The sequence below is a fragment of the Fomitiporia mediterranea genome (genome assembly GCF_000271605.1).
Source record: "Fomitiporia mediterranea MF3/22 unplaced genomic scaffold FOMMEscaffold_5, whole genome shotgun sequence".
Classification (NCBI taxonomy): Eukaryota; Fungi; Basidiomycota; class Agaricomycetes; order Hymenochaetales; family Hymenochaetaceae; genus Fomitiporia; species Fomitiporia mediterranea.
In genome coordinates this window covers 2135002-2150332 of record NW_006760390.1, presented here as the reverse complement: position 1 = coordinate 2150332, position 15331 = coordinate 2135002, and the positions used below count along the sequence as shown (strand labels likewise).

The 15331-nt window shown below is 47.1% G+C and overlaps 8 protein-coding genes across 8 annotated transcripts; 5 read left to right on the top strand and 3 right to left on the bottom strand.

Annotated features, from left to right (window-relative positions):
• Positions 1-246: 246 nt before the first annotated feature.
• FOMMEDRAFT_82171 (uncharacterized protein) lies at positions 247-809 on the top strand (the record flags this gene model as incomplete). The annotated part of the gene is made up of 3 exons (XM_007265696.1): positions 247-426; positions 482-625; positions 672-809. Coding segments are annotated over 3 exons (462 nt in total), but the record flags the coding sequence as incomplete, so codon positions are not given.
• A 118-nt stretch (positions 810-927) lies between these two features.
• FOMMEDRAFT_155276 (uncharacterized protein) lies at positions 928-1565 on the bottom strand (the record flags this gene model as incomplete). The annotated part of the gene is made up of 3 exons (XM_007265695.1): positions 928-1021; positions 1081-1146; positions 1207-1565. 3 exons carry the CDS (start codon positions 1563-1565, stop codon positions 928-930), a joined length of 519 nt encoding a protein of 172 aa, XP_007265757.1.
• Positions 1566-1822: 257 nt separating this feature from the next.
• Positions 1823-3617, top strand: FOMMEDRAFT_19436 (PR-1-like protein). The gene is made up of 6 exons (XM_007265694.1): positions 1823-2374; positions 2440-2951; positions 3009-3077; positions 3144-3268; positions 3324-3382; positions 3442-3617. Exons 1-6 carry the CDS (start codon positions 2169-2171, stop codon positions 3458-3460), a joined length of 990 nt encoding a protein of 329 aa, XP_007265756.1. The 5' UTR covers positions 1823-2168; the 3' UTR covers positions 3461-3617.
• A 373-nt stretch (positions 3618-3990) lies between these two features.
• Positions 3991-7643, top strand: FOMMEDRAFT_19435 (DUF1793-domain-containing protein). The gene is made up of 19 exons (XM_007265693.1): positions 3991-4408; positions 4481-4591; positions 4655-4732; positions 4790-5021; positions 5083-5111; positions 5164-5451; positions 5512-5739; positions 5797-5941; positions 5996-6031; positions 6086-6112; positions 6169-6242; positions 6303-6497; positions 6569-6643; positions 6697-6713; positions 6765-6841; positions 6892-6946; positions 7008-7027; positions 7088-7272; positions 7349-7643. Exons 1-19 carry the CDS (start codon positions 4193-4195, stop codon positions 7358-7360), a joined length of 2100 nt encoding a protein of 699 aa, XP_007265755.1. The 5' UTR covers positions 3991-4192; the 3' UTR covers positions 7361-7643.
• Positions 7644-9771: 2128 nt separating this feature from the next.
• Positions 9772-10801, top strand: FOMMEDRAFT_133480 (uncharacterized protein; the record flags this gene model as incomplete). The annotated part of the gene is made up of 4 exons (XM_007265692.1): positions 9772-9925; positions 9984-10345; positions 10404-10518; positions 10575-10801. The coding sequence occupies 4 exons, from the start codon at positions 9772-9774 to the stop codon at positions 10799-10801; spliced, it is 858 nt and encodes a 285-aa protein (XP_007265754.1).
• Positions 10802-11248: 447 nt separating this feature from the next.
• Positions 11249-12271, bottom strand: FOMMEDRAFT_155271 (polyubiquitin; the record flags this gene model as incomplete). The annotated part of the gene is made up of 2 exons (XM_007265691.1): positions 11249-11882; positions 11940-12271. The coding sequence occupies 2 exons, from the start codon at positions 12269-12271 to the stop codon at positions 11249-11251; spliced, it is 966 nt and encodes a 321-aa protein (XP_007265753.1).
• A 323-nt stretch (positions 12272-12594) lies between these two features.
• FOMMEDRAFT_121682 (WD40 repeat-containing protein) lies at positions 12595-14175 on the bottom strand. Its single transcript, XM_007265690.1, has 8 exons — positions 13995-14175; positions 13773-13936; positions 13591-13717; positions 13433-13535; positions 13311-13376; positions 13004-13257; positions 12931-12950; positions 12595-12876 (listed from the first exon to the last, which is right to left on the bottom strand). The coding sequence occupies exons 1-8, from the start codon at positions 14146-14148 to the stop codon at positions 12781-12783; spliced, it is 984 nt and encodes a 327-aa protein (XP_007265752.1). The 5' UTR covers positions 14149-14175; the 3' UTR covers positions 12595-12780.
• Positions 14176-14315: 140 nt separating this feature from the next.
• FOMMEDRAFT_155269 (ARM repeat-containing protein) lies at positions 14316-15214 on the top strand (the record flags this gene model as incomplete). Its single annotated transcript, XM_007265689.1, has 4 exons — positions 14316-14491; positions 14551-14933; positions 14988-15113; positions 15174-15214. 4 exons carry the CDS (start codon positions 14316-14318, stop codon positions 15212-15214), a joined length of 726 nt encoding a protein of 241 aa, XP_007265751.1.
• Between the last annotated feature and the right edge of the window lie 117 nt (positions 15215-15331).

Sequence of the window (15331 nt, the reverse complement as noted above, 5' to 3'; positions counted from 1 at the left end):
TGAAGCAGGCACCTCGTCAGAAATGCATATTAGTATCCTTCTCGCAAGTCTTCTCCCACTGGAGCTCCGTTGCCACTAGACTGGTTTGTCTGTTCTCATTCATGCAAATTGCCGTGGTTTCCGGTACTGAGTTGGCTTGCTTCGTTACTACGTTAGAGCCCACCACTGAATCTGTCGACCCACACCTCTAAAGGTTCCTTTGTATTCGTGGATGCTCTCTCAGAAGAATTGGATTCATCCGCTGCTTCGCTACGACCTCTATATGATAGGCTATCTGAACTCTTAAGGGGAAATAAATCCCAAGAAGGAGTTGATGACCATCCAAATATGATCGTTCTTGATGGCATTTCAATGCTTGAATGGTCTGGAACACCAATATTAGAGGTCAAACGCTTCATCCGAGCTCTTCGTACGCTCTGCAGAAAAGTCAGTACCGTCAACAGTTGTATGATGCTTTGTACCGTTCTGATTATGTTCTCAGAATAATACTGCACTAGTTATTCGACATCACCGTGTCTCGTCGAGTCATCTAGACGATCTCCAGCGTTCACTCCTCTCGCAGTGCGCGCTGCATCTGGAAGTGCTGCCACTTGCGAGCGGTAGGAGTAGCGTGATTAGTGGAGAAGTACGTTAACTATATATCATCAAGATTTGTCTAACGCTGTTCATAGATCGCACTTCATTCTGGTCCGCTTCTCGATGACCCAAATAGCTTCACTCCAATCCACAGGAACGCAGCAATACAGTATCGACTGAGAGACGCTGGAGCAACATATTTCGGAAGAGGTACAAGTGCAGTTGTATTATGATATGTACAAATGTTGCAGTAAAATACAAATTCTTTGTAACTGTTCTATGGACATGATCATTACAGTAAATGACTGAAAATTCATCCAGAAAGTCCAAAGATACAAGATAGTCAAACAGTTAAGTTTCGTCTGATGGGAGCACTTCAGGTTCTGGACGTGAAGCTGGCAGCTTTGTCGAAGGCTGGTCCAACACTCTCCTCAAAAGCACATTCCTAGGCGACCGCACTGTTTCAAACTTGGTGGTACCACATGCACGAGAAGTAGAACATACCGTTCCCGGAATTGCGAAAGGATGAGCTGCGGGTTGTCAAGGTCGTATAATGATTCACTGACACTGCTACAAGAGATGGAAATTAGTTAAAATCACGCAACGTCTAGAAATACCGCCAGAGCTCACCTCTCTGCTGCAATGCTACCAAGCGTTTCTATGATATACATTTGATCGTTTCGCTTTAGGTCACCTTCACGCGTTGACGGGGCGGCTGAGGCACCAGGCGCAGGTGACACTTTGACGCCAGCAACAGCCAAGTTTTGATTGAGACTCTGAGCGACCGGAGGTGAGTTGAGATCATCATAGTCAATTATGATAACGCTTTGAGTTTCTGATGATGGAAGGAGGAGCGAAGGCGGGTCATCTGCGAAGTGATACTCGATGACTGGGTGGGCGAAGTTGGCGGGCGCCTGTGAGGATGCGTTTGGAAGTGGCCGAGTTAGGACATAATATGGCGGTTCCTGGACAGCAGAATCAGAGGACATTATTGCGAGCCTTTTCGCTGGCTGACAAATGACAGTGGACGTTGCAGCAAAGTGAGCATGCCAGGAATAAATAGCAAGGATTTCCCTAATTTGATCTGAGCAAATGTGCCTTATTTAGTCACGTCATCACACCATCCTCCGACGCGCTTCTGTCGATCACTTTGGCACCACTAACTACCCGCTGCTCCGAACATCTCCAGGTCCAGGCTGTCGCGCATCTTGTCGCTCGGCGACAATCATCTCGAAGGCCTGTCAACTCGGCGATTTCAATTCACCAGCCATCCCCAATATACTCACATGGCGCTCCTCGCCGACCGTTGCTACCGCCAACCTTTTCGCATGATTGCACGGTTACGGCCCACAGGCCCAATAAAGCGGCCGTACAACATCCATGCTCCCCGTCCCAGCTCATCTTCTCTCATTCCGTCGTTCGTTCCATAATCGCCTTCTTTACTAGATCTTGCCTCTCTTTGCTGGCTTACCTAGGCCCTTCGACTGGCCGGTCCTGTCCTTTCTCTGTACAAACGAGTCTCCGCAAAGTCCGTCCATTTCCCATTTCTTAAGCATCATATTCCTTCAGCCCCGCCGCCCTTCACAATCGTTATGTTGTCCAAGGCAAGCACCATCGCGCTCGTCTTCAGCGTAGCGCCAATTCTTTCCGCCTTCGCTGCACCACCTCCGTGCAGCGGAGGCTCCTGGGGTTGGCCAGGCTTCCAGAAGGGCAACAATAAGTGGGGTGCTGTCTTATATCCCTCCCAGTCATCCAGTTTCGGGAATGGGAAGGAGGAAGACTGCGTTCCGTCGGGCTTGTAAGTGGTTCATCAAGAATTTCGACTTTCCGTGCTTCTGACCGAGGAAACTTCGATTCTCTTAGCTCGGCTGTTGCTCATAGTTCGGTAGCGACATCAACATCGTTCAGCACGACGTACAAGACATTCTACACGACTACCACGACATTCGGTGGAGGGTCGTCAACGACGTTCAAGACCACTTCTACTCAGACGACTAAGCCTGCGTCGTCATCGACCTTCAGCCAACCGTCTTCATCCAGCGGTGGTGGTGGATCATCGTCTCAACAGCCCACCAGCCAGCCTTCCAGCTCAAACTCGGTGCCATCAAGCAGCTCTTCGAAGCCGCCAGTAACGACATCTCAGCCTACATCGTCGAGTTCTTCCTCGGCTCCGACCCCTACATCCTCCGGGGGTGGTTCTGGCAGTGGCACTTCAAACCAAGACATTCAAGCATACCTCAATGCTCACAACAACATTCGTTCTCAGCACGGCGCTTCCCCTCTCTCCTGGAACGATACTCTCGCCGTAGCAGCTCAGAAATGGGCTAACGGTTGCGTGTTCCAACACTCTGGAGGTAAAGTCGGGCCTTTCGGCGGTAATATTTGAATTTCATATTTTGCAAGTGAAATATCTGATTCCAGTTTTATCACAGAGAATCTTGCGGCCGGAAGTGGAGACTACGGCATCACGAGTGCAATAACCTCATGGACCAACGAAGCTTGTAAGTTCTATCCAGTCCTTTAACTGCGCGTGCAATCCTCACATGACCTCTTTGTGTCCTTCTCAGCACAATACAATCCCAGCAACCCCACTGCGTCTCATTTCACGCAAGTCGTCTGGAAAGGGTCTTCTCAGCTAGGCTGTGCCGTGAAGACATGCGCGGCTGGTGCATTATTCGGTGCCAACTTTGGTGTATGTACCCTCTTTCCTATCTCCGAAATCTGAATTGTTCTGAACTCTTGAGCAGAACTCGAACATGTATGTATGCGAATACTTCCCAGAAGGCAATATGCTAGGCGATTTTGCGTGAGTATCTCCGTTTGAGGCAGTGATGAACTCTGGGCTAACGAACATGTTTAATCTAGACAAAACGTCCAGGTTTGACGGGCAACGGAATTCTTGTTAAACGTTTAAATTGTTTTGTTCAATAATACCCTTCCATCGTCTAGCACGAGTATAACCTTCGTCCTTCGCTACTGTAGTTTGAGTTGAGTGTGTACGAGACAGACAGACTAGCATTATTTGAGTGTATTGAATACACATACATGCATGATTTGTGATTTGCTTTAAGGCACTGCTGGACGCCTCAAATTTATATCGGTTTCCGTTACATTGATCCTTGTCAGCGTGGCGTCTCCGAAGTCGGCCCTGTGGCATTTCGGTCCATGGAACAGTTGTTCCGCGCCAGGGCATGGACTTGTCCTCTTGAGCGAGGGTCGGCATCAAGGGTTGCTCAGAGTTTCCTTATTGCGGTTGCCCGGCTACAATAAGCGATGATGCCAATACGAATTCACCGCTATTTCTGATCGGCTGTTTAATTTGTCAAGCGCACAAGGCTCACAAGGTCCACCACGGCTCAGCGCTTCTACTTAATAATGTTCAATTCTCGTCTTCGCCTGATTGCCAGCGCATAGTCGTCACCATGCGCCCGAGGTGATCATATGTTGCTCCGCGCAAAGTAGTCAAGGCGGCAAAACCGGCAAACATTCAGAAGAACAGACGCTCCCCTCAGACATTTAAAAGGATCGGATATCCATAGCTTTGCGTACGTTTTGCGTTCCCACCATATTCAAACTGGATTTCCTGTGAGACAACTCTGGATAATCTTTGCCGGAGATGCTCGGAAAACTCTCAGGCATGGTTATATGCTTGAATGTCTTGCTCGCGCTGCTCTATGCACATGTCGCGCGTGCTGCTGTGAACTGGACGGTTACGCCTTTCAACCCGCCTGCTATTCCTCTGGCGGTCCGGACGCCTTATCTCTCTGCATGGCTTTTCCAAGGCGATGGCGCCGCTCTCAATGACGCGTGGCCCTCATTTTGGACTGGTGGTGTACGTTGACTGCTTGACATGTTGTTCGTAGCTGTGTCTGACGACTGAATATCGAAACATTTATTTGCGTAGGTCCTCGGGTGGGCGGGTTATGCACGCGTCGATAACACGCCTTACATTTTCATGGGGACGCCGAGTGTTCCAGGCAAGTCTCCTCAGAAGGCCGTTCAGCAGAGTTTCAAGGTCTATAAATGACTTTTTCTGTCTTTTTTTAAATTTGCGATTGACTCTTTGGAATTTGACTAGTTCACGTCCACGCAAAGCACTTTCGTTATGAGATGTGGAGCGGTTGACTTGACTGTCAACTTCCTTAGCCCTGTCGAGGTGCGTAGAACCCAAAAATGGTGCAAGCTGAAGAAAATTGACGAATTATTCTCATAGCCAAGCGACTTCGCCAGACAATCCTTACCTTTCGCTTACTTTACCGTTTCGGCTGCATCGAACGATGGAGGTTCTCACTCAGTGCAAGTCTATTCCGACATCTCCGGCGAATGGATCACAGGCGATAACTCCCTTACTGCCAATTGGTCCACTACTGTCGGCGACATAATCACTCACCAAGTCCAGCTTGTGGACCAGGAACCGTTTACTGAAATTTCAGATCGCATTCAGCGTGAGTCTACTTTGTGTACACTACATATTCGTACATATTAATTGTGATTGATTGATTTCAGAGGGTTCTGCATTCTACTCCGTAGTAAAGGTGAGTGTACTGTAGATTATACTGAATGACGATACTGAAACATGTCTTCCAGAATTCCGATACCACATACCAGACAGGTCAAGATACGGTCGTCCGAGGACAGTTCATCGACAATGGTGTCTTGGCCAACACGCAAGACACGAATTTCCGTGCCGTTCAAGACAACTGGCCGATTTTCGCTCTCGCCCAGGACCTTGGAAACGTACAGGGTCCTTCATCGCCTATCGTACTCTCTATCGGACACGTTCGCGACCCTGTCGTTGAATACATCGTTGCAAACAACCAGCTTCAGAACAGAAGTCCGTATTTCTTGAGTCAGCATGTATCACCTGCAGACGCTGTACGTATTCCTGCCTTGCGTTAGCTAGAGTGGGACTGACGGGATAAAATGATCTGGTAGATTTCATTCTTCCATGGTGACTACTCGAATGCAGTCCAGTCAGCCAACTCGTTCGATTCGAAAGTGAACACTGACGCTTCGGCGATCTCGTCGAATTACGCTGGGATTGTCGAGCTGTCGATTCGTCAGGCCTTTGCTGCGACCGAGCTTACAATTGGCAGAAATGCGGACAGTTCACTCAACGCCTCTGATGTTTTAATTTTCATGAAAGAAATTTCCAGTAATGGAGTAAGTCAAATGTTTGGTTATCTCGTAACCATCGATTTAATACTTTGTACAACCTAGAACATGAATACCGTCGATGTCATCTTCCCTGCCTGGCCCGTTTTCCTCTATACGAACCCCGAGTATGGTCGTCTACTTCTCGAACCGTTATTCAGGTATCAGGAGACTGGTCAATACCCCAATAAATACGCGTTGCATGATCTCGGTACGCTAATCAAGTAGCTTATCAACGGTATGATGACTGATTCGACGAACGCAGGCGCTCACTATCCTCAAGCTCTCGGTCACAATGATGGTGAGAGATTTGTCGTTTCATTCTGGGGTGATTAGTGATATGTGATGTTTGTAGGGCAAGATGAAGCAATGCCGGTAGAAGGTACATTGTCAAGCATATCATGTAGGACGTTATATACTTACGCTAGAAATCTTCAGAGAGCGGTAACATGGTGATCATGTCTCTAAGTTACACTCAAGCAACAGGCAACACTGGAATTCTTACGGCCCACGTAAGTCTATCAAACTCTTATCCAATTCTATTCTTGATATTTAGGAATGAATCAACTCAGCACGGTCTGCTCGACCAATGGACTCAATTCCTAATCGAAGATTCTTTGATCCCGGAGAATCAACTCAGTACAGACGACTTCGCAGGCCACCTTGCGAACCAGACGAACCTTGCGATCAAGGGGATTATTGGTATCAAGGCGATGTCTGTCATCGAAGGAATGCTAGGCGATAATGCGACCGAGTCTAACTACAGTGTGAGTCTTCGTCGTGACCGTCACGCTTCCTTTCGGTAGATGAGATTAACGCATTGTTTTTTACTGTGTAGTCGATAGCTACGGATTATGTCAGGCAGTGGGAAGGCTTCGCGATTGCGTCGAGTGGGGACCATTTAACGCTGAACGTGAGTCCCCAGACTATTATTGAGGCCCATCGATGATTCTAATGATTTGTTAGTATGGCAATGACTCTAGGTTCGTAGGATTTATCCTCTGAAAGGAGACTATATTGATTATTGTGATTAGCTGGGGCCTTTCATACAACCTCTACGCCGATAAGCTTCTGCAGACGAATCTCTTCCCCCAAAACATTTACGACATGCGTACGTGAGATGAAGAACGCACTTACTCATATTCTAATTAATATTACTAGAGACGGCATGGTACAAGACAGTCGATGATTCTTTCGGCGTACCCCTGGACACTCGGTGTGTAGAGAGATCTTCATCCCTAGCCATGCTCCGACTGACTTCTGTCCTTTATCGATAGCCACACGTACACCAAGAGTGGTAAGTGCTCTATCAAGTGGTCTTCTAGGTTATTTATCTGACTCTTTGGTGACTTTGCAGACTGGGAGATATGGACGTCAGCTATAGTCTCGGACACGACAGCACGCGACATGTTTATCGATGCTGTGCACAAGTACGCGTCAAGTGGGATAGGAAGTCAGCCCCTCGGTGACTGGTATGAGACGCTTAATGGAGCTCCTGAGGCTTTCAGGGCTCGCCCTGTGGTTGGTGGACACCTCGCTTTGGTAAGTCATTGAGGCCACTATTTCTTCAGTTATTGAACATCAACTGACTCGACTTCTCTCTCACATCTCCTCACAGCTTGTTTTGTGAGTATAAGACATATCCGACCCTTTTCATTCTTTTTTCTTGATCAAGACACGCGACAATCGCTCGTTACCCTTTTCCACTCGTTACCTTCCCTTTTTTTCTCTTCGTTCTTTAATCTTGGATTGGAACGGAGCGGAACAATTTTGAAACAACCAAACAAACTTCAAATATTCGTCGTTTTCCCTTTTTGAACGACGCAACGTACATTGAAACGTGATTTGATTCTCGTCGTTTTTTCTCGAATTTATCTTCTCTGAACGTAACAAATCTAATCCTGTGCTAAACCAAACAATATTATTCAGAGGGAGGCAGCCTGCTAAACTCGATAGTCCAAGCTCATCGACAAGCAAGGCTTCCAGTACCGTACGACTGACTAGTACACCATCCTGGACATGTAAGTCGTATTTATATTGAGAACTTCGCCAGAAATCGGCGAATGCTCATTCAAATCCATGACTCCTATCCAATTGCCGTTTTCGCTCTGCAGGGCTTTTCGCATCATGTCTTCTCGTACTTCGACTTCTGGGGTAATAGTGTCAGCCGCCATGATCTGGATTTAGAAGGGAATCTCGATGTGGATGGAGAAGCGGACGGAGAACAAGCATACACAGGATGAACACGCATCACAAGATATCTTTAGAAGACACATCCCACATCCATATAGACGGTTTACGTTTGCGTTCATGCGTTCTGACCTTTCTGCTTCGAACTTCGCGCTATGCATACACTGGAATTATACCCTGTATTTTATCGGTATTTATGTATTTATCAGGTTTTCCTGATGCATTGTTGTTTAGTAATGATACGAATTTCATGGAAGACGCACTAGTCTGTGCATCCTTGCTTCTCGGGATCGTTGTCTCCGATCCCGACAATGCGTAAGCCTTCTGCCCCTGGGTACTTTGCGGTCCCGCACCAAGAGACAGAAGGTATGGAAAGGAAGATTGCATGAGTCACTGTGCACTTCTATGAGGCTGAAAGACAGAAATTTTTGCATTCATGAATTTGTCCAACCAGTGCAATGTGCATTGAAGTGCACCATCACCTGCTAGTCGTTGCCCGACGCCTTAATCCGCAGCGCCTCCAACGGGAGAAGACTGAGAAGCGGATCCATGTGAATCCGCTCGTTGTAAACGCGTTTATGAGGCTTTTGAAATTACCAATATCGAGGGTACAAAAATTTACGTTGGTCGACTTGTGTTTCCGATTAATAATGACCACATTACAGCATGAGAGCATTGCATCCGGCCGGGGTAAGCGCCTTGTTGCGTTGTTGTAGACTTAAACTTTTCAAATTCAACTTTATTAGCTGGAGAATTGGTCATCGACGTGCGGGAATGAACTTTGCTCGAATCCTTATCCTCCTAGTCCTCCTTCGGCTTAATGTCCAGCGGAACTAGATTATATGACTAAGGAGGAGTATAGCTTCAGATCGGATCGAGTCATTATACAATCAAGGAAGCATTCCAGAGATCGGGGAAAAAAACTAGGAGAGGGTTAAGTTCACATCCTCGTGTTCATTGTGGTTGGACACGGGCTTGTCGCATCAAATGGCGCGCAGGGAAGATGACAAAAATAACAAGAAAATCAGTAAGGCGTCCAATAATGACGACCTTGGTGGCTGAGTGTAGCAGGCACGTGCTCGCTTTGTGGTAACTGTGCTTCTTCTTCTGAGTTAGCAAGTCAATTATTCTTCCTCTTTTTTCCTCCCTGCTGTTGCGTGTGGAGATGAACGGAAGCTGCCCCGCCTTACTATGACTCGTTCCGCTAAAGCATTGCATTGCAAGGTACGTCACTCGACAATGGAATCATTCGGTTAATGAGCTAGATAAGCAATAGACTCGGGTAAGAAAATGAGTCGGCTCGGGCAGATCCATCCGACGCAAGGGACAGCGTTGTCCTGGGCGACGACGGAGAACAACGAGCTCCAAAGGCGCTTGCTGCACCTGCACAGCGGAAAGACGCGAAGCGAGAGAAAAAATGCGGGAGAAGAGTTATATTCGTTTTTAGCTTGCATGAGGGTGAATGGTTTATTCCATGTGGTCCAGAGCACAATGAACAGAGTGGAGGGAGATTGATGGCCTCTGTGAGATTTGCAGAAACGCGGGAGCAGATTTGAGGGACCGCCTGGTTAAGGCAAAGATGGATCCACAAGCATACGCGATCAGAAGCGATCGGGCTTGTAGAAGTATGTGACGTACCCGATATGGAGACTATCGCTGAAACAAACGGAACTGAATACGACGGCGACCTTAGGTACTGGTTCTGTCTTTTCGCTTTCTCGCTGTTCTCTCTCTCGCCAGAAAGAAGCTTCTGTCTCTCCGTCATGTCCTATATATCTCTCCACTACAAGTCCTCTCCGCCCTCTCTTTCGCTTATCCATGCTCCCCCCAACGTACCACTCGTCTTACGCCATGGTCAACATCTACCAGGTGGCCGCTCAGTTTAAGGAGCGGCTAACAATCGCGTTCGAGAGCTCCCCGCTCTATACAAAGCGACAAATATTTTCTCCGCAAGATGCTTGGCTAGTTCGTCAAGCGTATGAACGAGAATTAGCAATTAACACACGTATGTACCATACCTAACAGTCTACCTATCAGCATGACTCATTCTCTGCCTGTCATAGAATCCGATGCTGATCTGGCAGACGACACCCGCCAACTAATAATCGATGAAGATACGGAAGAATTTATTAATCAATATACAACACTTGGTGCCAACCTTTCACCCTCAACTGCATCAATGTTGAGTTGTTCATTAGGCAGTGCGAACCCACTCAAGACACCACCGTTTGATACCACCTGCCTCAGTGAGGCAAGCACTTCGCCCGGACCATCGGAGGCTTTCCCTTGTTTAGATGTGCGGTCGGTCGGAAGCGTGTCCCACGCAAAATTAAATGACCCAGTCTCTGTACCAACGACAAGTCTTGTATCTGGGTCACCACTCTCCGATGATTCCCTGCCCCCAAAACGTACACGTGGACGAAAGGTATACAATTCTTCCATTCTGCAGATGCAAAGGATACTTATATTGTCGGCAATCCTAGAACCGCACGAATGACGGCTTAGATGAGCTTGTCTTAGAGAAACGTGACGAGGACGGGCGATATTTCGAGTGCGTTGTATGTGGGCATACAGCACCTCGACGGTATGACGTCAAACGTAAGTTCCCCCTCTTCTTGTATCTTCCCCTTCCTCATTTCTGTGTTATAATCTAGGACATGTTACATCACATAATGTCGTCGACGACCCCCACGTGTGTCTGGGGTGCGGTGCTCGCTTCAAAAGAACTGACGCTCGGGTACGGCATTGGAGTAAAAATCCGGAATGCGAGCTGCTTGACGATCTTGCCTCACGCAACGACAAAAAATACAAATCAAGACATGGTCGACGAAATCCCAGACTGGTAGCAGAGACCGTTGGGATGCACGTTGTTGCAAACTGACATTTGGATTCTTATGCACAACTCTATATGGAAAAAAGTAATGTTTATTCTGTTAATTTTTGTGCTTTGCAGTTTGCATATTACATCATTACACATGTTTCCAGACTATTCCATCTTACCTTGATTTCCCCTGCTCTGTATTGGCAGTATTTTTTGCAAAATTCTGACATAGAGTAACAAATGGATTGTTTGACACGGCCATTTATTGACACTCGTGGTTGTAAAATGCATTCGTTTCCATAATAGGAAAATAATATAAGGCAGCGTCAAGTCTTCGACGTGTGAAGTATCCGTACTCATGATACATGTCCAACTTTCTCTGCATTCAAATTTCACGTTGCAAACAATCAAGTACAAGAGAGTGTGTCCATTCTACTAACTAAACATGGCGTTGACGTACATCCACAAGCGTAACAAAAAAAGGAAAGAAAAAGACCTAGGAATTAGTTACCCCCGCGTAAGCGCAGCACTGTCAAGAATATTAGCACCGTTGGCAGTGATGTGAGCAAGACCCAACTCACCAAGGTGAAGAGTCGACTCCTTCTGGATGTTGTAATCTGATAGAGTACGACCATCCTCGAGTTGCTTACCAGCGAAGATCAAACGCTGCTGGTCAGGAGGAATACCTTCCTTATCCTGAATCTTATTTTTGACCGTGTCGATGGTGTCGGAAGATTCCACCTCAAGCGTGATCGTCTTCCCAGTCAAAGTCTTCACGAAGATCTGCATACCGCCACGGAGACGAAGAACCAAGTGCAACGTTGACTCCTTCTGAATGTTGTAATCCGACAGGGTTCGTCCATCTTCGAGCTGCTTGCCGGCGAAGATCAATCGTTGCTGATCGGGAGGAATGCCCTCCTTATCCTGAATCTTATTTTTGACCGTGTCGATTGTATCCGAAGATTCGACCTCGAGGGTGATGGTCTTGCCTGTCAACGTCTTGACGAAGATCTGCATACCACCACGAAGACGAAGAACAAGGTGGAGAGTAGATTCCTTCTGAATGTTGTAGTCAGAAAGGGTACGGCCATCCTCAAGCTGCTTCCCGGCGAAGATGAGGCGCTGCTGGTCGGGAGGAATACTGAAAGAGAAATCAACATAAATTGATGCTTGATTACCAATCGCGCAAACTACTTACCCTTCCTTGTCCTGAATCTTATTTTTGACCGTGTCAATGGTGTCGGAAGATTCAACCTCGAGAGTGATGGTCTTTCCAGTCAACGTCTTCACGAAGATCTGCATTCCACCACGGAGACGCAGGACAAGATGGAGCGTCGACTCCTTCTGGATGTTGTAATCGGATAGGGTGCGGCCATCTTCGAGCTGCTTCCCGGCGAAGATCAAGCGTTGTTGGTCAGGAGGAATGCCTTCCTTATCCTGAATTTTGTTCTTAACCGTGTCGATCGTATCGGACGACTCGACCTCGAGGGTGATGGTCTTGCCCGTGAGCGTCTTAACAAAGATCTGCATGATTCTAACAGAATCAGAGGGTAGCTGTGAGTACAGGCATGCGCAAAGTGGATGGGTCAACAGATAATTCTTACATCGATGGAGTATTGCGTGTTCAAAGTGGTGGAAGTGAAAGTGAGAGAGAGAGTCGCCACGCATGACGCGTTTATAAGGCAAAGGCCTAGCGGAGTTTGAATTTCTCGGCACTACGGCTGACTCACAAGCAACACTGGGCTGAGGGTTGGACTGCGCAAGCACCGCATAGATTATTCCAGACAATATTCGTAATCTTTAAAAACAGATCTTTTGTCGGAGCATACACAGCAATAGACCACTGGGGCAATAATAGAGCGCGTTGGCGCTTAACTAGACTGATTATATAATACAATGGCTGCACGAACGTTATCCAATGTACATTAAAATATATCCCTGATTGCGCAGGTAATAGTACGGGGACCACAGCGCCTTACATGGCCCTTGTCAGTATTGAACACGACATCTGTTGAAGGCTGGGTGGACGCGAAATATTGTCAGCCACCATCACAAGCGCTTTCGTCAATCCAAATTCTGATTGTGAGGTCTTTCTCCATCGACGATGACGCGATGATGTTGTACTTTGGATGCGTCTGAGGTCATACATCAGCTCACCGGCATAATAATTTAGTTCACACAATACGTACAGCAATGGCCAAGACAACGTCTGAAAGTATAATAAGCTGCCGGCTTACAATTATAAGGCGTTGGCAAGCGTACCTTTGTGTCCTTCTAGAACTTGAACAACCTTGCGGCTTTGAAGATCCCAAATGTATACTTTACCATCTTCACTCCCACTCACAATATGCAGTCCATTCGCAATGCTGAAGGTAGAAGGGATACAGTAAGTCCGATTAAGGTGTCCAATGTACGTCTTTAAACATCGCGACGTAGTAAAATCCCATAATCGAATTGTCGAATCCTGTGTAGATGCTAGTATGAATTTTGAGTTTGGCGAGAAAGAGACATGGCCACTGTGAAGGTCCTCAATAACTAGACAAAAGTTTCACTATTCACAGGTCCGTACCAAATCGGATTATCGTCGTCCACCAACGTTTTGAGGCATTGGCCGGAATCGGATGCCCACATACGTCTAAGCGCCAAGGCAAGTCAGAACTAATAATGTCTGCGGGTAATTGTCACCCATACATGAGGCCATCCATCGAACATGAGACTATTAGGGTACCATCCCTATTGAAGTTCACCGCGGTAACAGGATCTGAGTGAGCCGGGAGCGTTCTAATGCACTTGGCTATTCAAATCAATTTTCACTCCGGGAGCCAAACGAGGGTACTAGTTATTCGCACCTCTAGCAACATCCCATATACGTACAGTTTCGTCAAAGCCCCCAGATACCAAGAGGTTTGATGTTGGGCTAAAGTTCACGCAAAATACGAAGTTGGTATGGCCTACGAGGACCTTCGAGGTCGAACCCTAGTGAACTGAATCTGTAAGCGCTAGACCTACGACCCTATCATGTTGCACATACAGAATCGACATCCCAGATACGGATTGTTTTATCGTCTGAAGCAGAGGCGAGAAGTTCACTATTGGGAGACCACGCAATGTCCGATACGCCCTCCGTGTGGCCAGACATAGTCAACAGAAATTTCCCAGTGTATGCATCCCATAGCTTTAATAACTTATCAGAGGCTACAACATATTCAAATTAGTCACATGAAGAATGCTCTATAGATGACAATGTACTCACAACCAGAGGCAAGCAGCTTGCCATTGGGGCTAAATTTAATGCAGGAGATAGACAATGTGTGTCCACTAAGAGTGTAGTGTAACTTATAATCTGGTCCCTGTTCCCTGTTCGCTGGTGGAAGTTTCGCGTCCTCCGGTAAAGGCTCTTGCTTCATTACAGGCGCTTCTGCTGGGCCATTTTCATGGGGCTGCTCTGATACCTGAGATTCGTCCATGTAGTTGAGGTTGAGTACAAAATAAGTAGAGCACGACGCGGCGGTCAAAATAAATTTCCTCATTCGATCATCAAACTCCTCCTCCAACAACGAAACAACAACAAAAAATGTCTACAACAGCAGAATGGGTCACTCCCTTAACGAGGCCTGAACTTATCGAAAATCTCGTCTCTGGTGTTGACCGTTACAACCCTTCAAACGTATCCATCCTCGAAGATTACCTGTATCACCAAATCCGGAGTAACGAGTACGATTGTCTAGCAAACCTCGCCATCCTGAAACTGTAGGCATAACTCATCACTCAACTCACACATATATGCATCTTACTGACGACGTCTATAGTTATCAATTCAACCCTGCACTGTACAACCCCGACGTTATCATCAACGTCCTCATAAAGGCGTTAACCGCCGTGCCTTTCCCGGACTTCAACCTCTGCATCGCACTTCTCGGCGAACGTCCCGTCACCTCAAACCTCGACGAGCCAGACCCTCTCCCCGAACTTCTCCCAACTCTCACGATCTTACACGACCTCCTCCTTCAATGCCGATTCCCCGCATTCTGGACGCTATTCAAGTCCGAAGAACTCGCAAGTTTGCGCGAGAACTATACAGTCGAATGTGCTGGGTTTGAGGACAGCATACGGAAAGTGGCGATAAAAGCAGTGAAGGCAGCGTTCAAGAAGATCGGTGTAGACAGGTTGAGCACGTATTTAGACCTCAAAGGTGAGTGTTCGGGCAGCCTCGATGTGTATCACCACTGACTCTGGAAACATACAGGCGAAGACCTAGTAGACTACCTTTCACACTTGGGCTGGGAAATCAACGGTTCAGTCGTCTCTATTCCACCGAATCCTGACAATCAAGTCGAGGCAACTGTAGTACGGGAGAATATACAGCTCTCTCGTGAGTCATCGTCTTTGCTGACTGAAAGAATTTCTGGAGTAACACTTCCTTTTTCCGCAGAACTATCGAAGATCATCGCTCACACTGCGAAATCTACCTGAGACCGCCGGATGTGCTCTATATTTCGTAGACAGCGGACTAAATACAGGATATGTATGCTCGTCTACAATAGATTGCGTTAGATTGTGATATCTAGAATACACAGCGATTGCGTAACG